We start from the raw sequence: 22,972 nt of genomic DNA, 5'->3' as shown, positions 1-22,972 counted from the left end.
CCAACTAGTATCTTATAATTTACAGACAGTGCCAGAAATTATGTGAATCTACAATTATTTTACTCAAAGTAAATACCAGAAATGGCATATTTTTCAGGCAGTTTTTAACTTAAGACTGATTATGTTGTTTTTCAATTTCTAAGATCTCTGTTAGGAAATCATTATAAGAGTAAATATTTTTGTTAAAAAATTCAAAAACAAAACTATACAAAGTGTTCCCATGCAATAATTTTACTTGTATTTTTGCCTAAACTAATGAGATCAGCCTTATGTTAATTATTTGAGACTGAAACTTAAAACTTTAAATACCGTCCATCAACACTATATATGCTTAAAAACATGTACAATTATTTAGCTTGCCAATAAACAGAAAAAAGCTTAAACTTGACAATAATACTGGTAACTAAAAAAGAATTATAACTTGGTGTATTTCTATCCTCCATATGAAAAATAACTCATTTTTGTCTTTTGTATACTCAACTTAGAAATAAAAGCTCTATTTTTACCTCACCAGATTTCCAATTTCTCATTCTTTATTTTTTAAATTTTTTACAGATAGGATCTCACTCTGCGGCCCAGGCTGAAGTGCAGTGGTACAATCATAGATCACGTAGCCCAAATTCCTGGGCTCAAGCAATCCTCCCTCCTCAGCTTCCTAAGTAGCTGGGACTACAGGCACACAACACCTCACCCTGGCTAATTATAAAAAATTTTTTAGAGACAGAGTCTTGCTATGTTGCCCAGGCTGGTCTTGAATTCCTGGCCTCAAGTGATCCTCCTGCCTTGGTCTCCCTCAGCCTCCTGAGTAGCTAGGAATACAGGTGCAAGCTACAGCACCTGGCTTTAGTTCTCATTCTTATGCTTCTGTGTTACCTCTTACCAGGCTTCTTAGTCAATATAAATAACAAGGATTATTCACTTCAGGAGGGCATATAATTCTTCATAATTATGGTAACTCCTGTTACTTTTAAAAAACTGATTAATTTTTAAATTGACAAAAAATGTATATATTCATTGTGTACATTTTGAAATATATATACATTGTGACATGGCTAAATTGAGCTAATTAACATATTGCATCACCTCACATACCTATCATTTTTTGTGATGAGAACACCTAAAATCTACTCTTAGTGATTTTCAAGAATACAATATATTGTTATTAACTGTAGTCATCATGTTATACAATAGATCTCTTGAACTTATTCCTTCTATGTGAAAATCCTTTGACCAACATCTTCCCCAACCACCCCCATCCCCTAGTAACCACCATTCTATTCTCTGCCTGTATGAGTCCAACCTTTTTAGACTGCACATATAAGTAAGATTGTGTGGTATTTGTCTTTCTGTGACTGGCTTATTTCACTTAACATAACATCCTCCAGGTTCATCTGTGTTGTTGCAAATGATTCTGTTACATTTATTGAATTAGCATTCTGATCAATGAAACAGCCAAGAAAATTAAATACTTTTCTTGTAACTAGGCTATTTTGAGGATTCTGATATTGCCCGTCTTAAATCCAAGTCCCAAATATAGAATAATGAAACTGTTAAGATGTATTTTATACCTAGAACAGTCTTCCTCCCGTTACACATATATTTTGGGTTTCCAAGACAGCTTCCTGGGCAACCACAATGACTTGCTCCTTGGATTGTACAGCATTCTTTTTAATGTGCTCAACATCATTGTGAGAGCTGCTGTTTTTCTTTAAATTAAAACAAGGATTAAAAACAAGAGACAAAAAAGATACGTTTCGCTTTAAGACAATGATAGGTAAGCTGCTTGTTATTAATATAAATGTTTTGATAATTCTATACTTTTCAGGTTGAGAAAACACGTATTTGTGTAAATGTACAAAGGTCAGGGTGTATAGCATTTTCCCAGCCTCCACCTGCCAATTCTAGAATGAACACACAGGTCAGATAATGCCCCTACATCCTCTCCTTCTCTGTCCAACACTCCTTCCATGTCCTTGGCTAGACCTACCTCTGTTGTTCCTTGAGAGGAAGATTTTTGTAAGATTCGCTCAAGTAGATAGACAGCTTCTTCCTTTCATATCGCAAGCATTACAGAGTGGGATGAATGTCCTTGTTTTGTAATGTGGCTTCCACACCATTACCTACCATACTTCTTTTAGGACCATCCACAGGCCTCCTGGTTTCACACACTGCCCTGATTATTTGATCACCTACCAGCCTCACATCCTCTCCACACCAATACCTGTCAGCACTCTCAGGGTGCTCCACAGGGCTGAGCCTCTGGCTAAGACTCCAGCTTCTCAGCAACACTGACCTCACCTGCACTGTGAACGCTGTTCACAGACACTGCACAATCTTCACATTCTCTCCTGTGCACATTCCCTTCTCTGACACAGCCTTTTCTTCTACCTTCTGACTCACTTTGCTCAAGCACCATGGGCACATTGGTTCCTGACCTTATTTGAGGCTCCAATCCATGACCTTTCAGCTTATACACCAGTCCCTCATCTTTACTCCTTCATACAACTGAGATCCAATGGACTTATATATCCAACTGACCTTTTATGGAACTATATATTTGGCGGAGAGTCTATGAAACCACTATGGTGCTCTCACAACGATGCTGTTATGGACTGAGTTGTGCTCCCCCCAAATTCTTATGTTGAAGCTGTAACCCCTAATGTGACTGTATTTGGAGACAGGGCCATTAAAGAGGTAATTAAGGTTAAATGAGGTCATAAGGGTGGGCCCTAATCCAATGGGGCTGGTGTCCTTTTAAGAGGAGGAAGAGACGACAAAGATGTGTGAGCATTGAGAAAGGGCCATGTGAAAATACAGGGGGAAGGTGGCCATCTGTAAGTTCAAGAGTGAGGCCTCAGAGCAACCAAACCTGCTGACAACTTGATCTTGAACTTCTGGCTTCTAGAACTATAACTAAATGAATTTCTGTTGTTTAAGCCAGCTAGTCCACAGTATTTTGTCATGGTGGCCCAAGGTGACTAATACAGATGCTTTACTTCCTTTGCCCTGACCTTCCTTCTTTCCTATCGCTGTAGTAAAACACCTACTCATCTGCCTCAGTCAACCCCTGAGCAAGTCTCATGAAATTTATCAGTTATTAAGTAAACATGAAAGGTCAAAATCACTATTAAAAGTTAACACCACTTGGTTTGACGGCAAATGCAACACCAGCTACATGCTGCTGCTTAAAAGCAAAACACCCAAATGACATTGTTTTTATTTTAAAATAAAAGGATGAACAATAAAATACTGAAAAGATGAACAAGAACGTACGGTGCTAAGACTAAAAAGAAATAAAGAGGAAGTTAAAGGAAAGAACAGCTCATGGAACTAAGAGAATTTCAGTATTAAAAACTTCATTAATGAGTAAGATAAAAATATCCTGAATCTTTATATACCTAATAGAACAATAAAGTGAAATATAACACAAAAACTTAGAAATAAATGGAGAAGTTGATATAAATTACAATGACTGTGGAGAGCTTTAGGATTCCTTCTAACAGATGAACAGTAAGGTTATAAGCAAGTTGAAAAACAGCAACAATTTATATTATGTATGCTATGGTCCCTCAATTTGAAGACAGAATTAATCAATTTAATAAAAACAAGACAAGAAAATTTCTTACCCAGAAAAAGAAAATATATACTTCGGTACAAACATTTATAAAATTGTCAAAAGAATTTTAAAAATTAAAGCACATATATAATTTCTGAAAGTTATCTATGCATCTGTGATTTAAAAATAATGCAAAGTAGGATGAAAAATTCTCAGCAGCCCCTTGTCCAACCCTCCCCAATTCTATCCCCACAGAGGTAACCACTAGTAATGGTAAATAACAACAGACTTCTATGTTCACATAAACATATGGATATATACTCTTTCATACACTTCTCTTTATTTAACAACAAACTCAACTGCATAATATACAAAATCCTATATATTTCACTTAATAAGTTATCCATTTAGTGTCTGATTTAAAGAAGATAAAGTAAAATTTAATTATAATTAGTGAACAGATAGGAAATCTCACCACAAAGAAAAGTGTAGTAAAAGTGAATGGAAATTGCAGAACTGAAAAATAAGTGAAATGAAGGATTCACTGGCCAGAGCTGAGCACATTGGAAATGACAAATGAGACAGTAAACTTGAAGACAGACCAACAGAAATCATCCAGTCTAAAGAATAGAGAGAAAAAAAAGATTTAAAAATATGGAAAGAATCTATAACCTGTGGGATTATATAAAAAGGACTAATATACATGTGCCTATAGTCCCAAAAGGGGACAGAGAGAATCAGGCAGATAAAAACATGTAAAGGAAGAATGTACTTAAGGCAGTCATACCACAGTGAAACTGCTGAATACCAAAAGTACGGAGAAAAGTAGCCAAAGGAAATAAAGCTAAATTATGTTCATGGTGACTTCTCCATCAGAAACAATGGCAGGCAGAACAATGGAATGTTATTTTTAACGTGCTGAAAAAATAACCAATGTAGAATTCTACATCGAACGATGATACATTTCAAGAATAAAGGTAAAATAAAGACACTTTCAGAAGCAATAGAGAATACACTGCCACCTGTACCATAAGAAACGCCAAATGAAGTCCTTAAGATTCAAGAAAAATAATACCAAAGGTAAACTCAGATTTTCAAACAAACAAACAAAAAGAATAGAAAATGATAAATTATCTGGATGAGTTAAAGACTATTTTTTCTCTTAATTAAAAAAATACATGGTAGAAAACAAATCCAGATGCGTATTTAAAACAAACATTTTAACATTGTAATAAGGAGTGTATAACACAAATGACAACTATAGCACAAAGGATGTTGGGAGGAGGGGGTGACTGGAACTGTGTAATTGCAATGCTCTTACATTTTATATTTTACCCAGATTAAGTATTAATAGAATATAAAAAGTTAAGGCTATGTATTGTACTCCCTTAGAGCACGGGCCAGCAAACTTTTTCTTAAAGACAGTAAATAGTTCAGGCTTTGATGGTTAAGAGGCAAAATTAAAGATATTATATAGATATTTATATAACATTATAAAATGTAAAAGCCATTCTTGAATAGCTCACAGTTTTTTTAGAATTCCATTTCAAATTCTCTATTGGCTTTTTAAGATTTCTTCCTCCCACTGGGCTTGCCTTCTTTCTTTAGGTCACAGTTGTTTCCATATTCTTGATGATCTTTTTAAAAAACAGTAACAAGAGAAAGAAGCCCATAAATATGAAAGAGAATTGAGTGAGCTAGAGAGGAGAAACCCACTGAGAGGAAAAAAGGCTTCCTAGTGGAGGAAGGAGACGAGACACCAGGAAAGCCCCGTCCATACTCGAATGAAGATGGAGATCTGGAAGGGAGGCCGTGTCAGGCAATCTAAACAGCAGCCCAGGAGGTCAGGGGAACAGCTTCCCTCCCCAGCACCTGAGCAATGCCTCCTCTCCCCCAGTCCTCTGAGCTGCTGAGCTCATGTCTCATTTGCCCAGTGTTTTCCCACTCACCTGGACAGGTTGCCGGTGAACATTTTTTCTCCTCTCTCCAGGTCTCTTTCCCTTGCTCCAGCTGGGTGATGAGTTCTGGTTTAGAAAATGAAATTCCTGCTCACAGGAAAAGAAAATAAGTAACTAGGTTATGGGCTTGAGAGCCCATTCAAGAATTCAAAGCTAAACAGCCTAGGAAACTTCAAAGGTAGTACAAAGCCCTGAGTTGGAAGGGGTGAGTGGGGCTCTCGGAAATGGAAGGCATGAGTGGGCAGCGAACTCAGATGAGAGTACACTGATTCTATTCCATGCTGAGTAGATGAACACCCCTCTCATTTAAAATAAGTTAACATAGGATGAGAACCCCAGCCTGAGAAAAAAGGCGTAGAAATGCAGAGCAGCACACACAATACACATATGCACAACACACAACAAATCTACCCATTTTCGACTCTGCAAAATCAGACCCTCCCTGGTGAAACACGAATAAAATGTCGTTGCTTTTTGGTCCAACCCAAAAGTCAAGTAACAAAGCAAGATGGCTGCTTCAAGCATAGCCTAAAATTCCCAGCAATAAGAATGGGAATCCTAACAGATATCAGGCTTACCCAGTGAGACCAGGTTGCTGTAGTTCTCCAGCATCACCTCTCTGTACAGAGTCCTTTGAGCAGGGCTCAGCAGCCTCCACTCATCCTGGGTGAAATCCACAGCCACATCCCTGAATGCCATGTGTGCCTGTAACACAAAACTGAGCCCTGCTCACTCAGAAGCCAGCCTTGCCCATGGCAGGGTGAGGGGCATGGAGAAGGCTGCCCTGGGGGAGGCAGGTGAGATATCAAGATCCCTCCCTGCCTTTGACAGTGACCCTGGTGCCATGTGTTCCAAGACTTTTAAATCCCTGTCTCTATCCAGCCAGTGGCATTTGTGAACCCATACAGTCAAGGTCCTGGGGGGCCATACAGGGTATATATGCACAAAATGGAGTCCCTACATTTTGGGAACTTTAGGCAGACAGAAGAGCAATCAACATATAAAATGTAAGCAACAATAAAGGATAGCAGATTTTCTGAGTTTTAAGAATTTAAAAGATCAAATAGTCCACTATAACTCAGTAATTCCTCAAAATCCTGCGGCTTGGCTTTCTCGGGCCTGATGGTCACAAGCAGAGAGTAGTGAAGCCCTGGAATCATGGTGCCTGAGTTTCAGACCCACCTCTGCCACCAACTAGTATCCCAGTTTTCTTACCTGTGAAATGTAGAAAACAGTTCATTAAACTTCCAGCTTTAGACTGTGAAGCTTTAGACTGTGGAGCTTCTTGGCCACTCAGTCCAAAAATTCATCTTTGCATCCTATTGTCATGACCCTGCCCAGTTTTATTCTTTTAATTTTCTTAGCACTATTTCCAAATGGAGGACACACTGGAACAGAGATTAGAAAGGATTTTCTAAGACAGGGCGTGGCAACTTGGTCTTGGAGAATGGGTTGGAATCAAGGGAAGAAGAAAGTGCTAGGAACTACAGATGAGGCATGTGGGGAGCAGGGACAAGGACATTATGAGCAAAGGAAGACAAAGCCAAAATGTAGGCAGGGAGGGCCCCCTAGGAGGAATAAAAGCCACCTACTGGTAGAATCCAGAACTTTTTCATCATCCCACACTGAAACACTGTAACTATTAAACAATAACTTCCCATTCTTTCCTCCTGCTAGATCCTGGTAGTGACCATTTTGCTTTCTGTCTCCATTATATATGTGGTTATTCTATGTAGCTACAATAAGTGGAATCATATATGTCCTTTTGTGTCTGACTTATTTCGCTTAGCATGTCTTCGAGATTTAGCCATGTAGAAGCATGCACTCAGAATTTACTTCCTTGTTAAGGCTAAATAATACTCCATTGTGTGTATATACTACATTTTGTTTACGCACCTGTTAATAGACATTTGGTTTGTTTCTAGCTTCTGGCTATTCTTCCATGCACATGGTAGTATAAATATTTGTTGGAGTCCCTTCAGCTCTTTTGGGTATACACTCAAAAGTGGAATTACTGGATCAAACAGCAATTCTATAGGAACCACCACACTGTTTTCCACAGCAGCTGTACCATTTTGCATTCCCACCAGCAATGCACAAGGGTTCTGTTTTCTCCACAACCTTGTCAACACTTACTGCTTTCTAGTTTTGGGGTTTTTTAAAGTAATAGCCATACTAATTGGTATAAGGTGGTATCTCATTGTGGTCTTCATTTGTATTTTCCTAATGTGAGTGATAGTGAACATCTTTTCAGGTGCTTATTGGCCACATGTATATCTTTGCAAAAATGACTATTCAAATACTTTGTCCATTTTTAAGCTGGGGTGTTCTTCTATTGTTGTTAAGCTGTAGGAGTTCTTTATATATTCTAAATATTAATCCCTTATCAGATATGTGACTTACAAATATATTCCCTTCCTTTGATGAATGAAAGTTTTAAATTTTGATGAAGTCCAAGTTCACTATTCTTTTCTTTTATTGCCTATGTTTTGGTGTCATTTCCAAGAAATCATCACCAAATCCAATGTTATAAAGATGTTCGCCTAGGTTTTCATCTACAAATTTTATAGTTTTCACATTTATGTTTAGGTCTTCGATCCATTTTCAGTTAATTTGCATATATGGTGTTAGGTAAGGGTTCAACTTCATTCTTCAGCATATAAATATACAGTTTGCCCAATAGCGTTTGTTGAGTATAGTCTTTTTCATATTGAATGGTCTTGGCACTCTTGTCAAAAATCATCTGACCATATATGCAAGGGTTTATTTCTGGGATCTCTTCTGTTCTATTAGTCTGTAAGTCTGTTTTTATGCCAGGACCACAGTTTGGGTTACTGTTGCTTTGTAGTAAATTCTGAAATAAGGAACTGTAAGTCCTCCAACTTGGTTCTCTTTCATGATTGTTTTAGGTATTCAGTGTCCCTTGAGATTCCATATCAAGTTTAATATGAATTTTTCTATTTCTTAAAAAAATTGTTATTTTTATAGGGATTACATTGACTCTGTAGATTGGTTTGAGTAGTATTACTATTTTAACATTATTAAGTTTTCTGGCCAGGTGCGGTGGCTCACACCTGTAACCCTAGCACTTCGGGAGGCCGAGGCAGGTGGATCACCTGAGGTCAGGAGTTCAAGACCAGCCTGGCCAACGTGGTGAAACCCCATTTCTATTTAAAAATACAAAAATTAGCCAGGTGTGGTGGCAGCACCTATAATCCCAGCTACTTGGGAGGCTGAGGCAGGAGAATCGCTTGAACCTGGGGGGTGGAGGTTGCAGCGAGCCAAGATCATGCCACTGCACTCCAGCCTGGGCAAAAGAGCAAAACTCCATCTCAAAAAAAAAAAAAAAAAAAAGTTTTCCAGTCTACAAACATGTGATGTCTTTCCATTTATTTACATCTTTCTTTCAGCAGTATTTTGTAGTTTTCAGTGTATGTCTTTGATCTCCTTGGTTAATTCCTAAGCATTTTTTTCTTTTTGATGCTATTTTAAATGAAATTGTTTTCCTCATTTTCTATTAGGATTGTTCACTGTTAGTGTATAGATATGCAACTGATTTTTGTGTGTTGACTTCATATACTAGTTCTAATAGGTTTGTGTGTGTTTAGTCTTTAGGGTCTTCCACATCTAAGATCATGCCACCTGCAAACTCAGATAACTTCGCTTTTTCCCATTCAGATGGCATTTGTTTCTTTTTCTTGCTTATTTTCTCTGGCTAATACTTCCAATACTCTGTTGGCTATAAGTGGCAAAAGTGGGCATTGCTGCCTTATTGCTGATGTTGGAGCTTTCAGTCTTTCACCATGGAGTATGTTAGCTGTGAGATTTTCGCATATGGCCTTATTATATAGTGGTTTCCTTCTATTTCTAGTTATTTTCTATAAAAGGGTGCTAAATTCTGTCAAATACTTTTCTGCATTGAGATGATTATGTGTTTTTTTCTTTCATCTGTTAATGTGATATTTTATATGCATTGATTTTTTTTTTTTTTTTTTTTTTTTTTGAGACAGAGTTTTTGCTCTTGTCGCCCAGGCTGGAGTGCAGAGGCACGATGTTGGCTCACTGCAAGCTCTGCTTCCTGGGTCGAAGCAATTCTGCCTCAGCCTCCAGAGTAGCTGGGATTACAGGCATGTGCCACCATGCCTGGCTAATTTTTTTGTATTTTCAGTAGGGGTGTGGTTTCACCATGCTGGCCAGGCTGGTCTCAAACTCCTGACCTCAGGTGAGCCACCTACCTCGGCCCCCCAAAGTGCTGGGATTACAGGCATGAGCCACCGTGCCCAGCCATATACCCATTTATTTTTGTATGTTGAACAATCCTGCATTTCAGGAATAAATTCCACTTGGTCATGGTGTATAATTCTTTTCAAATGCTTGTTGAATTCAGTTTGCTAGTATTTTGTTGAAATTTTTTGCAACAGTGTTATAAACGATGTAATTTTCTTGTAGTGTCTTTGTCTGGTTTTGGTATCAGAGTAATGCTGGCCTCACAGAATGAGTCAGGCGGTATTCCTTCCTCTTCAATATTTTTGGAGAAGTTTGAGAAGAACTAGTGTTAGTTCTTCTCTAAATGTGTGGCAGAATTCACCAGCAAAGTCATCAGGTCCAGGAGGACCTGATTCTTTATCAGGACGGTTTTGATTACTGATTCAATCTCCTCACTAGTTATACACTTATTCAAAATTTCGATTTCCTCATGATTCAGTCTTGATAGGTTCTGCATTCTAAGAATTTGCCCACTTCATCTAGGGCATCTGATTTGTTGGCACACAATTCATAGTTCTCTTGTACAATCCTTTTTACTTCTGTAGAAACAATAGTAATGTCCTCACTTTCATTTCTGATTTTAGTAATTTGAGTTTTCTTATTTTCTTAGTCAATAAAGCTAAAGGTCTGGCAATTTACTTAATCCTTTCAAAGAACCAACTTTAAGTTTTGTTGCTTTCTGCTATTATCCTTCTATTCTCTATTTTATTTGACTCTGCTCCAGTGTTTATTATTTCCTTCCTTCTGCTAGCTTTAGGTTTAGTATGTTCTTCTTTTTCTAGTTCCCTAAGTTGGAAATTAGGTTGTTCCTTGGAGATTTTGCTTTCTAATGTATTTCATCTAAAAATTTCCCTCCTAGCACTTTACTTCATCTCATAAGTTTTCCTATGTTGTGTTTCTTTTTCCCTTGACTCTAAGTATGGTCTAATTTCCCTTGTAGTTTATTCCTCTACCTACTGGTTTAAGAGTATATTCTTTAATTTTCACGTATTTGTGAATTTTTAAATTTTCTTTCAGTTATTGGTTTCAAGCTTCATCTTCTTGTGGTAGAAGATACTTCTTATGATATCAGTCTTAATTTGTGGCCTAACCAGTAGTCTATCCTGCAAAATGTCCCATGTGTACTTGGGAAGAACGTGTATTCTATTTTTGTTTGGTACAATGTTTGGAATATGTCTATTATATCTATTTGATTTACACCTTGCTCAAGTCTTCTATTTCTTTACTTATTGTCTTTCTTATTGTTCTATCCATTATTTAGAGTGGGGTACTGAAATCTCCAATTATTATTATAAAACTCTACTTCTCCCTATAATGCTGCCCATTTTTCTTTATATATTTTATGGGTCTGTTATGAGGTATATGTGTATAATTTTTATATCTTCTTGCTGTAGTAAACCTTTTGTATTAATGTCTTCCTTATCTCTGGTAACTTTTTTCAATTTAAAGTCTATTTTTTCTGGTATTAATGTAGCCACTCCTACTCTCTTTGGTTTCTATTTGCATGAAACGTCTTTTTCCATTCTTTTACTTTGAAACTATTTGTGCCTTTGGATATAAAGTGAGTTTCTTGTAGACAGCATATAGTTAGATCATTTTTTAAAAAATCCACTATGCCAAATTGTTTTAGAGTTTAAAGCATTTACATATAAAATAATTACTGACAAGGAGGGACTGATTTCTGCTATTTTGCTTTTTGTTTTCTACATGTCTTACAGATTTTTATTCTTAATTTCCTGTATTACTGTCCTTTGTCTTTGGTTGATTTTTTTAATGCAACTTTTAAATTCCCATCTCATTTGCTTTTCTCTACATCCTACAGCTATTTTCTTTGTGGTAACCAAGGGGATTACACTGAATGTCCTAAACTTTAAAAACTCGAATTTGAACTCATCAGCTTAACTTCAATAGCATGTAAAAACTGTGTTCCTATACAGCTCCATCTGCAACTCATTACTGATGTCACAAAATTACATCTTTATGCACTGTGTGGTCAAAAACATAGACTATTTTTTTTTAATGCAGTAGTCTCCTAAGTCTCATATACAGAACAAAAAGTGAAGTTACAAAGCACAGTTACAGTAATACTAGCTTATATTACTACCTGTGTATTAACCTTTAATGGAGAACTTAATTTTTTTATATGGCTTCATGTAACTGTCTAAAGTCCTTTTATTTCAACCTGAAAGACTCTTGTTAATATTTCTTGTAGGGTAGGTCTAGTGGTTGTAATCTCCACCAACTTATCTGAGAATGTCTTAATTTCTGCCTCAGTAATGAAGGGCAGTTTTGCCAGATACAGAATTCTTGGTTGGCAGGCTTTTTTGTTTGTTTGTTTGTTTTTAGCACTTTGAATACATCAACCCACTGACTTCTGGCCCAAGAGGTTTTTCATAAGAAATTTGCTAATAATCTTATTGAGGATCCCTTGTATGTAGCGCTGCTTTTCTCTTGCTGCTTTCAAAAATCCCTGTCACCTTTGGCTTCTGATGCTTTGATTACATTGTTTCTCGGTGTGAGTCCTTTTGAGGTTTTCCTACTTGTAGTTCATTGAGCTGCTTGGATGTTTAATATTGAAGTCTTTCATCAAACTTGGGAAGTTGTCAGCCATTATTTCTTCAAACAATCTCTCTGTCCCTTTTTCCTCTTCTCCTGGGAATCCCATAAGGCATAGTTGATCCACTTGATAGTATCCCATAGTTCTCTTAGGCTCTGTTCACTTTTTTTAAATCTTTTTGTCTGTGTCCCTCAGACTTGATAATTGTCCTATCTCCTGGTTTGCTGATTCTTCTGTCTGCTCAAATCCACTTCTGAATCCCTCTAATGAACTTTTCTCTTCAGTTGTACTTTTTAAATCCAAAATTTATTTTTGGTTTATTTTTATGTTTTCTGTCTGTTTATTGATATTTCCATTTTGTTCTTACATTGTTTTCTTGACTTTCTCCACATCTTCCTTTAATTCTTTAAGTTGGCTGTTTTAAAGTCTTTGTTAAGTAAGTACACTATCTGGCCTTTGTCAGGGATGTTTTCAGTTTATTCATTTTTTTCCCCTTTGAATGGGTCATATTTTCCTCATTCTTTGTATGCCTTATGATTTTTGTCAAAAACTGGACATTTAAATCTTATAAAGCAGCAACTCTGTTAGAGTCTCCCTTTTGTTTGTATTTTTGTTTTTGTTTTGTTTTTTTATATTGATGTAGGGTATCTCTATGCTAGGAATCAGCCTGAGGTGTAAGCTTAAGGTCTTCTCAGGTGTTTTCTGAGCCTGTGCCTTTCCATGGGTATACCTTCTACATTCCCCCCTACACAGTTGCTTTTCAATATACTAGTCCTCAAATATTTGGCTCTCAAAGGGGAAAAAGAGAACTTCAGTGGGGGAAAACAGACTCTGGCTCCTTAAATCCCCTAAAAGCCACTTTAGCCAGTGGGAGGTTGCAATTGGCTGAAATAGCTTTCAGGGGATTTAAGTGGACCACCTCTGTGATCAGAAACAGCAATTAACAATCAGAACACAGATCCTCAATATTTGGAGTAAGGGGTCCTTATTGTCCACCATGTCTCCCACAAGCCATGTACAAGCTGATCTAGGAATATAGGACAGCTACCTGCCATAGGGCTGGCAGGGTGGATGACAGGTAGCTGCTACTATACTAAGAGCTAAAATTAGCTGTGACTTACCCTCTATGCTTCCTTCCCCCTGGGAACTGGAGGCCTTCAACTAGACTCCAGAGTTCCAAAATAGGTACACCTGACAGATTCTGCCAGTATAATCGTTGTCTAGGTGGGGACACAGATTCCAGAATCTTCCCATTCCATTACTGTGATGTTACTCTCAGGCAGTAGAACTTTTGAAGCTGAACAAAGAAATGCAGACTCTATCTCAAACTGTAGAATTGTGTGTTGTTCAGTTAACTACTAGGTGAATAACTGTGTCATGTGTTGTACAGAAAGTGATGCTGAGGCAGGGGAGCAAGTAAGAGGAATTGGAGCTGAACTCTACTAGGCACCAATAAGGCAGTCAGGGTAAGAGAAGGGAATGTGTCCATCCTGTTACAGCCAGTAATGGAGACAGGAAACACTCACCATTCCCCTGGCTCTCCGGGACCCTGTGGCTTTTTTTCCTTGTCTCCCTAAAGAAGGATGATATCTCAGAAGGTAGATCTGGGTAAGGAAAACAGAAACGAGAGGATGTCAGGTGGAAATGCTCTCCCCACGAGTGAAGCAGGGCCTGCTCTTTAACCCCACAACTGGGGGAGCAGTGGCATAATGGGGAATGTATAAAGCAAGGAAAAGATACTGCTTGGAAACAGCAAAGGAAAAGGAAAAACAAGCAAGAGAGAGTAATCCAGGGTCTTGCAAAACAAAAGAGAAAAACAAAACAACAACAACAAAAAAACCCCAAAGGACGCACCACCTCTCCTTCCCCTGCAATCCAGTATACTTTGCTACACTGACAGAAGCATTTTCCTGAACTATGGAAATCTCAAAAACACTAGAATCTGACAGTTCTGTTTACAGAAATGCAGACATGCAAACAGTTGTAGTCTATTAAAAAAAAAATGAAAATGAGAATCCAAACAATTCAGCTAAAGAAAATTCCACCAAAAAAAAATGGTGAGACAGAAAAAAAATTAACAAAACCATAACATTAAGCTAAATTAAATATCTTCAAACAAACATTTTGGGATATGAGATATATCCCAAATATATGAGATCATAAATTAAAAATTCAAAAACTAAGAATAGAAACGGACAAAAAAAGTAAAGAAACAAAAAGATTTCAACAAACTTCTGAAAGAAATCAAAGAAAAAGACAATATTATATGATAAATGAAGACGAACTTATAAGACACTCAAGGAGGAATAGATTGAAATGAAAACATGATGAGCACTTAGTAATAGCCAGAAAACAAGAGAATGAAGTGAAATAAGAAGTAAAAAGGATCAGAGGGAAATAAGCTGGAAAGGAGAACAGACAAAGTAATATTCATACAATTAGTTCCTAGATACCAAAACAATGGAAATATTTAAAAGTATAATGTAAGAAAACATTTTAAAAATAATTACCTGAATCTAAATATGAAAGGGCCTACAGGATATGAGGGAAAAGTTGACTCATAACCACCAACTCTAAGACATGCACTAGAAAAACTATTAGACCTTAAAGAACAACAACAGGAATCCAAAGTGACTCTAAGCAAAAAACATGAGTTCTACCAGAGTTTTTGAAATTATTATTCAACCACTGCATACTGCTGGTGGGAATGTAAAATGTGGTATACCCACAAACCAGTATGGTGGTTTCTCAAAAAATTTAAAATACAATTATTATGTGATGCACCAATTCAACTTCTGGCTATATACGCAAAAGAACTGAAGGGAAGAACTCAAACAGATACTTGTATGCTCATGTTTATACCAGCATTGTTCACAATAGCCAAAAGGTGTAAGCAACCCAAGTGTCCACCAATGGATGAATGAATAACAAAGTGATAAGTACATACAATGGAATAGTATTCAGACTTAAAATGGAAGGAAATTGACACATGCTACAACACGAACCTAGAAGACATTGTGCTAAGTGAAATAAGCCAGAAGTAAAAGGACAGTAAGATTCCATTTATATGAGGTACCTAGAATAGTCAAATGGTGGTTGAGGAGAGGTGGTTGGGGTAAGGGAGAATGGGGAGGTATTGTTTAACAGGTATGGAGTTTCAGTTTGGGAAGATGAAAATATTTCTGGAGATAAATAGTGGTGATGGTTGTACAACAATATGAATGTACTTCATGCCATTGACTCAAACATGTTAAAATGGTAAATTTTATGTTATGCATATTTACCACCAAAAAAAAGGTCTGGCCAAAAATCATCATTCAAAGCAAGACATGACAGGGGAAATTTAGCAAAAAAACTGATGATGAGCATTTAATATACATAATTGTAAACTTAGCACTAAAAGGGGGAGAAGACAGAGGAAGAAAACATACGCTAATGTTATAGGGCATTGTGTCCTGATGAGGTAGAAATGCCACTCAAATAGAAGACACAGGGGAAGAAGTAGAAAAAGGTTGCTGATCATATCATAGGCAATAGGCGGGAATTAAAGGGAATACACAAAATGAAATTATAGAACCGCTTAAAAATAATGGTAATAAAAAACATACGTATATACAGGATTTATTTAAAACAGTGAGGTAAGGGAAACGATAGCCTTAAGTACTTTTACAAATAAAAAGGAAAGAAAAGAATCCAGCCTGGGCAATATGGTGAGACCTCATCTCTACAAAAAAATTTAAAAAAAAATAGCCAGACTTGGTGCATACACACACCCGTATGGTCCCAGCTACTCAGGAGGCTGAGGAGGGAGCACCACTTGAACCTGGGAGGTTGAGGCTGCAGCGAGCCCGATTGTATCACTGCACTCCAGTCTAGGTGACAGAGTGAGACCCTGCCTCAATAAATAAATAAATTAATTAATTAATTAAATTCCAAGCTCAAAAAGCTAATAAAATAAAGTAACCCAAAAGAAAGCACAAAGACAGGAAATAATAAAGATGAAAGCATAAATTAATGAACAGAAAGCAGTAGATCTAATGAGCCAAATCCTACTTTGTCAAAAAAAGTAGACAAATACTAGCTAACTGAAAGAGAGAAAGCATAAATATTCAACTAAGAAGTGACATGGATGTGAGGGCGATCTGGCTGTGACATCTGTCACCACATTGATCACCAGTGTTGATCCAGCTGATCTGGCTGGCTAGGTGGGTGTCCCCTTCCTCCCTCACTGCTCCATGTGCATCCCTCTGGAAGCTGCACACTCGGTCAAGGAGGATGACCATCCCTCATAGAGGAGGACCAGTCTTCGGTCAAGGGTATACGAGTAGCTGTGCTCCCCTGCTAGAACCTCCCAACAAGCTCTCAAAATAAGAAATAAGAAAGGGAAAGTCACCAAAAAACATCTTCTTAAAAGTCATGTAAGACTACTCTGCAGACCTTTATATAAATAAATGTGTAGACCTAGATGAAGTGAATAACTCCCAAAATTAACTCCAGATGGTCACAAGGAAATTGTATCAAACCTTCAAACCAGGTAGTCCTTATGCTCCAAATACTGTCCCAAAGCATTGAAAACTAAAGGGAAAAGTTCTCATTCATTTTATAAAGCAAGGATACCATAAGGACCTTAACCTGATGACAGTTCAAAAACAGAAAATTATAGACTAATTGTCACTTACAAATATTGAAGCAAAATTCTAATTAAAATGTTAGCAAAAAGACTCCAACATCACAAAAACAAAATATTTCACCATGGCAAAGAAAAATTTACCCAGGATTGCAAAACTGGTTCAATTTTAGGGGATCTTTTATTATAATACACCATAATAATAGATTTAAGGAGAAATCACGATTGCCTCTCTACATGTAAGATACTCTTTACCAAAACTCAATAGCCCTTCTTCAAAAAACAAAACAAAAACTCAAGAATATAGAATTGATGGATTTTTAAAACTTTTTATTTTGTACTAATTTTAGGCTTACAAGGAAGTTGCACAAATATCAATTCCCATACCTTCCACCCAGCTTTCTCTAATGTTAACATCTTAGAAAACCATAGCACAATCATCAAAAGCAGGAAATTAGCATTGACGCAATACTATAAACTACAGACTTTAATTAAATTTTGCCAGTTTTTCCACGAATGTACTTTTTCTGGTGTCCAGGATCCAACTGAGGTTTCCACATTGCCTTTAGTTGTCATGGATCTTTAACTTCCTCCAATCTGTGACAGATCCTCTGTCTTTTCTCATCTTTCATGAACTTGGCGCTTTTGAAGGGTATCCCCCAGTTTTGGTTTGTCCGATGTTTTTCATGATTAGAACGAGTTTTTCATTTCTGGTTAGAATACCTCAGATGTGATGCTGTGTCCTTCAGCATATCAATGAGTTCATGATATTGTTATGTCTTTTTACTGGCGATGTTAATCTTAATCTTGATCACTTGGTTAAGGGGGTGTCTTCTGAGCTTCTCCACTGTAAAGTCACTACATTTCCCTTTATAATTAATAAATATCTTGAGGGAGATACTTTGAGATTATACAAATATCCTATTTCTCTTCAAACTTTCAGCCACTAATTTTAGCATATATCTGTGGAACCTATCTGCAATAGTTATTACTGTGCTGTTTACCAAATGACAATGTTCTTTTTCCCCGTTTCATTCTAAATCCATTAATTAGAATTCTTCTGTCAGAGCTGTTCTGTCTCCCCATTTATTTGTATCCAGTTATTTATTTATATCAATATGGATTTATATCTTATCTTATGGGTTATAATACAATATTATCACTGTTTATTTTGCTGTTAAAATTATTCCAGCTTTTTCCCCCTTTCATTCTAAATCCATTAATTAGAATTCTTCTGTCAGAGCTGTTCTGTCTCCCCATTTATTATATTCAGTTATTTACTTATATCAGTATGGATTTATATCTTATCCTATGGGTTATAATACAATATTATCACGGTTATAATTATTCCAGCTTTAAACATTGGGAGCTCTTTCATTTTGGCCTTGTTCCTGCTTTAACCAATAAATTTGACACAAGTGACACTGTGCCAGTTACAGGCTTAAGTCCTAAGAAGGCCAGACAGCTTTCACTCTTGGGAGCTCTAACATACCACGTAACAAGTTCAACCCTGCTGGAAGCCCTTACGCTACCTGGAGAGAGTAAGGCCTGTTGTCCCAGCTGACCCCAGCCTTCCAGCCAACCCACAAAAATATGTGATGGAACCCATGAAAATATATCAAATGTGTGATGGAACCATCTTGCATGTTCCAACCCAAATGAGTCCCCAAATGACTGCAGCCATAGCAAGATGCATCACTCACATCTCAGCTGATCACATCCGCTTTGGGTAAACCCAAAGAACTGTGGGAGATTAAAACATAGTTGCTGTCCTAAGCCACTCAGTTTTAGAGTGGTTTGTTGTGTAGCAGTCAATAACCAGAACCCTTGCTGGTTATTGACACACTGCGCCCTCTCTCTTTCAGCTCACCTAATAACAGAAGCATCTTCCTGTCATCCATGGCACTTACTCAGTCCCATGACTACTTCTCTCTACCTTCCATATCAAACCAATTATCAAGGCAAATGGATTCCACCTCTGCCAACTCTCTCAATTTCTCCCCACCCCTACACCAGTTGGAGCACCAGGACAATGGCAAAAGCCTCCTGCCAGTCTCTGTAGACCATTTCCCAACATCCTAGTCTGCCTCATCCATTACTCCTATGGATTATTCCTTCATTTGGCAAGTATTTATTAAGCTCCTACTGTGTGATAGGCACTATTTTAAACCCTGGGGATACAGAAGTGAACAAAGACAAAAACCTACCCTCACTGACATGAAAGTCTAGGGGAGGAAGATGAGCCAATTACATGAATAAATAAAATACACAATGTATCAGAAAGTGATGAGTGGCATGAAGAGAAATAAAGCAGGGAAGGAGAAAGAATAGTCACAGAAGTGGGGTGAGGTTTTAGAATTTTAGATAGGGTGATTTGGGAAGGCAACTCTGAGGTGACTGAGTAAAAATCTCAAGGATGTGAAGAGCCAAGGGAGTAACTTTGAAAAGAACATCTAGGGCAAGAGAACAGCCAGGGCAAAGGCCCTGATGCAAGGAAGAATCAGGCTGGCATGGCCAAGGGACAGACAGTTCACTGTGGCTAGTGTGGAGTGACTGAGATAGTGTGGTGCAGATGAAGTCCAAGAGTAAATGTGGGGACATCAGACCTAGCTTTGTAGGATACTGGTTTTGACTTTGGTTAGGATGAGAAGCCATTGGAAGGTTTTGAGCAAACGCATGACATGATTCAATTTACATTTAAAATATCCTTCTAGTCGCTCCACTGATTCATGTACCTTAGCAGGACACAGGCAGAAACAAAGAGATCACTCAAAGGCTATGATCATCCAGATGAGACGGTGGCCTGGACCATGGTGGAAACAGCAGGGTATGGAAACTGTCGGAGTCCAGATTTCCGCAGTGTGGATGAGGGTACAAGAGCAAGAAAGGATCAAGAATGACTCCTTGATGACTCCAAGCAATCTGAAGGAAAGAGCTGAAATGCCTCTGCTCCAAGATAAACTCTTGAAAGAAAGGTCTATATACCACTGGGGTGGAACATGTTCAGGGAAGGTGATCAGCGTTTCTTGTTGCACACATTAGTTCTGGGATGCCCATAAGATATCCAAGTGGGGTGGCACACACCTGTAGTCCCAGATACTCAGGAGGCTGAGGCATGAGAATCACTTGAAGATGGGCAGCGGAGGTTGCAGTAAGCCGAGATTGCGCCACTGCACTCCAGCCTGGGCGATAGAGCGAGACTCCTGTCTCACTTAAAAAAAAAAAAAAAATCCAACTGGAAATGTGAAGAAGGAGACAGTAGGGGACCAGGATATGAGTTGCACACAGAGCTCTAGGCTAAGCCTCAGACAGATGGCATTTAAAGCCTTGAGAATGAACGGGAGAACCAAGGAGAGGGTATAGCTGAAGAAGACAGGAGGTCTAAGAACTGAAGCAGGGCCTTTTCCACGGTGGAAATTTGGGAGGGAAGGAAGAGCCAGTAAAGGAGACAGAGGAGGAGCAGCCTATGAGTTAGGACGAAAACCAGGAAGACCTAGTACCAAGAGCAACTATGTGAACGGATATATTAAGAAGGAGGATGTAAACAACTACATCAAATGTTGCTGAGAACTGATTGTGGCCTTTAGACAAGGAGAACATTGGTAACCCTGACAAGAATATTTTTTGGTGTCACTTGAAAAAGCCTTACTAAAATATTTGAAAGATAACAGAAGGATAGCAATGGAGACAACAAACATAGATAATTCTTTCAAGGAGTTCAGCTCTAAATGGGAGGAAAGACAAGGCAAGAAGGTGAAGAAGAGACAGGAAGCTAGGGCAGTGCAGAAATGGAGACAAAGGGAAAGAAAGGGAATCGAGAAAAATGCACAGGTGGAATGGGAGGATACAACTTTTGTTTTGTTTTGTTTTGTTTTGAGGTGGAGTCTCGCTCTGTTGCCCAGGCGACAGATTCTCCTGCCTCAGCCTCCTGAATAGCTGGGATTATTGGTGTGTGCCACCATGCCTGGCTAATTTTTGTATTTTTAGTAGAGATGGGGTTTCACCATGTTGGCCAGGCTGGTCTTGAACTCCTGACCTCAGGTGATCCACCCGCTCTGGCCTCCCAAAGTGCTGGGATTACAGGTATGAGCCCGGCCAGGAGGACGCAACTTCTAATGGGAAGTAAGTCTGGAAACAAGGATGCAAGGAAAACTCAGAGGTCCAGCTTATATCAAGTTATAAGGCTGTCAACACAGATCAGCAAGATCAGAAGAAGTAGGAGGAGAAATGAGGCAGAGATAGGGAAAACTGGGATGCTGTTTCCACATACTTTTCCCTCTCCTGCCTCTGACCAGGGCTGTTCTGACTGGTGGAAAAAAAAGATTTTTTTTTTTTTAACAATGGGGAAAACAATATGAGCTAGATATTAAATGATATTAATAAGTTATTAATTTTGTTGGCTATAACAAAATATAATTGTAACAATGTAACTGTATAACAATGAAATTGTGGTTATGTTAAAAAAAAGAAGTCCTTATGTATTAGAGATGCCTCCTGAAGTATTCCCAGGTGAAATGATATAACTGGGATTTGCTGCCAACATTCTAGCAGGGAAAAGAGTAAGTGAGAGTATTGGAAGACAGAAGAACAGAATATTGACAACTTCACAGCACCTGACAAGCCCTGGGAATGAGCAGTCTGAACAAATACTGAAAGAAGGAATGTAGGGGAAGAATATAGGTGTAATGAATGAGAGCATTAGCTCTGAAAAATATTCCCTGTGAAAATGATCACTCTTAAAACAAGCCTAGTTTCCTGAAGGAACCAGCTGGGGCCCCGATCCCTGGATGGGACACTGTAGAACACAGATGTCAAAGCTGAGCAAAGGAAACCCACTCATGGTTCGAAATGCAAAAGGTAAGTGGCACCCACCTGAAGCTGGGCCGTCAGGAGCTCAGGAGTACCCCCTTTCCCCAGCAGGCAGTCCTCTCTGGGCAGACAGGAGCCACAGGGAGGCAGAACAAGAACAAAAAGCGTTCAAGAAAATCAAGGGAAATCCTCAAACTCCAGCAGGGCAGTACCTCCTCTTCCTTAACGGCATCAGGAATGAACCTGCCACAGAAGAAAAGGAGAAAAGAATTGTGGGCAGCTTCCTGGGAACACAGCTGGGATACAGGTTGAAAGCACAACCTGCCCTGATATGCTGTTGATGCTGAGCATGAAGTGACCTTCTCTGTGCCTGTTATTAATGAAAGGTAATATTTACTGAGCACTTAGTATACACCAGAGACTGTTACAGCCACTGTAGGAGTTTCACCTCATTCTATCCTTTCAACAACCCAATGCGATAGATGCTATTATCCTCTTTAGGATAAAATCGAGGAAATTGAGGTACAGTGAAGTCAGTCTCTTGCCCAAGGTGGCACAGCTATAAAGTGACAGAGCCTAGAGGAAATGTGGCTGTGGAGACCATGCTCTTACACAAGAAGGGCAGTGACGGTGAACTCTGGATTGCAAGGATTCTCTGTGTCCATTCTGAGATGAATCAAGATTGGTCATAAGGTGTTAAGTGTTGAATCTGGGTGATAGAGATCTGGTCTATAGAGTTCTATATACTTCTGGCTGTTTGAAATTTCTACGCAATAAAAACTTAAATGGAATGTAAAATCCCAAAGCCTGGCCACACCAGGTGCCTGGGAATCCGTAATTCTTGCGATCAATGATGGTCCCTGGGACCTTTGGAAAAAACCTGTCCTGTGGGTCCCAGCCAGACTTTCTCCTCCAAGGCCTGAACCCGGAGGTGACCAACCAAACTGAAACCCTAAGATCGCGGCAAAATGGCCATCCCAGATCCAGTCTAGCCCTGGCTTGTTTGGTCAAGCCAGACCGCTCCTCATTCCACTCCAGCAAAGCCGAAGACTAGTGGGGCCCCAAGAGACTAGCCCTCAACCGACCAATGCCTCGGGGACACATGGCCCCAGGGATGGTTCCCATTCCACCATCTGGGAAATACCAATCCCCCAAAAAGCTTATTTATTCAACTCCCCCAAAACCGGGGACTTAAGGCA

General features: G+C 38.6%; 1 protein-coding gene and 1 long non-coding RNA gene across 19 annotated transcripts in view; one reads left to right on the top strand and one right to left on the bottom strand.

Moving 5' to 3' along the window:
* LOC129021514 (uncharacterized) overlaps positions 1-22,972 on the top strand; it is a 172,135-nt gene that overhangs the window by 42,128 nt on the left and 107,035 nt on the right. The window lies entirely within an intron of this gene.
* Positions 1-22,972, bottom strand: part of ZNF133 (zinc finger protein 133) — a 29,127-nt gene that overhangs the window by 5,441 nt on the left and 714 nt on the right. For 2 of the 18 annotated variants that reach the window (XM_054466983.2, XM_054466984.2), the window contains exons 2-5: positions 21,837-22,016; positions 13,864-13,941; positions 6,093-6,219; positions 5,506-5,601 (exon numbers count right to left, since the gene is read on the bottom strand). In XM_054466983.2, the coding sequence (XP_054322958.1) occupies positions 5,506-5,601; positions 6,093-6,219; positions 13,864-13,866 (226 nt within the window). In that variant the 5' untranslated portion in view covers positions 13,867-13,941; positions 21,837-22,016. Of the gene's footprint in view, positions 1-1,568; positions 1,707-5,082; positions 5,194-5,505; positions 5,602-6,092; positions 13,942-21,836; positions 22,017-22,972 lie in introns of those variants that run through there. The other 16 variants (XM_054466987.2, XM_054466990.2, XM_063659263.1 and 13 more) reach the window with 11 other exon arrangements.

The sequence above is a fragment of the Pongo pygmaeus genome, chromosome 21 (genome assembly GCF_028885625.2).
Source record: "Pongo pygmaeus isolate AG05252 chromosome 21, NHGRI_mPonPyg2-v2.0_pri, whole genome shotgun sequence".
Classification (NCBI taxonomy): Eukaryota; Metazoa; Chordata; class Mammalia; order Primates; family Hominidae; genus Pongo; species Pongo pygmaeus.
This window is presented reverse-complemented; position numbering and strand designations above follow the sequence as displayed.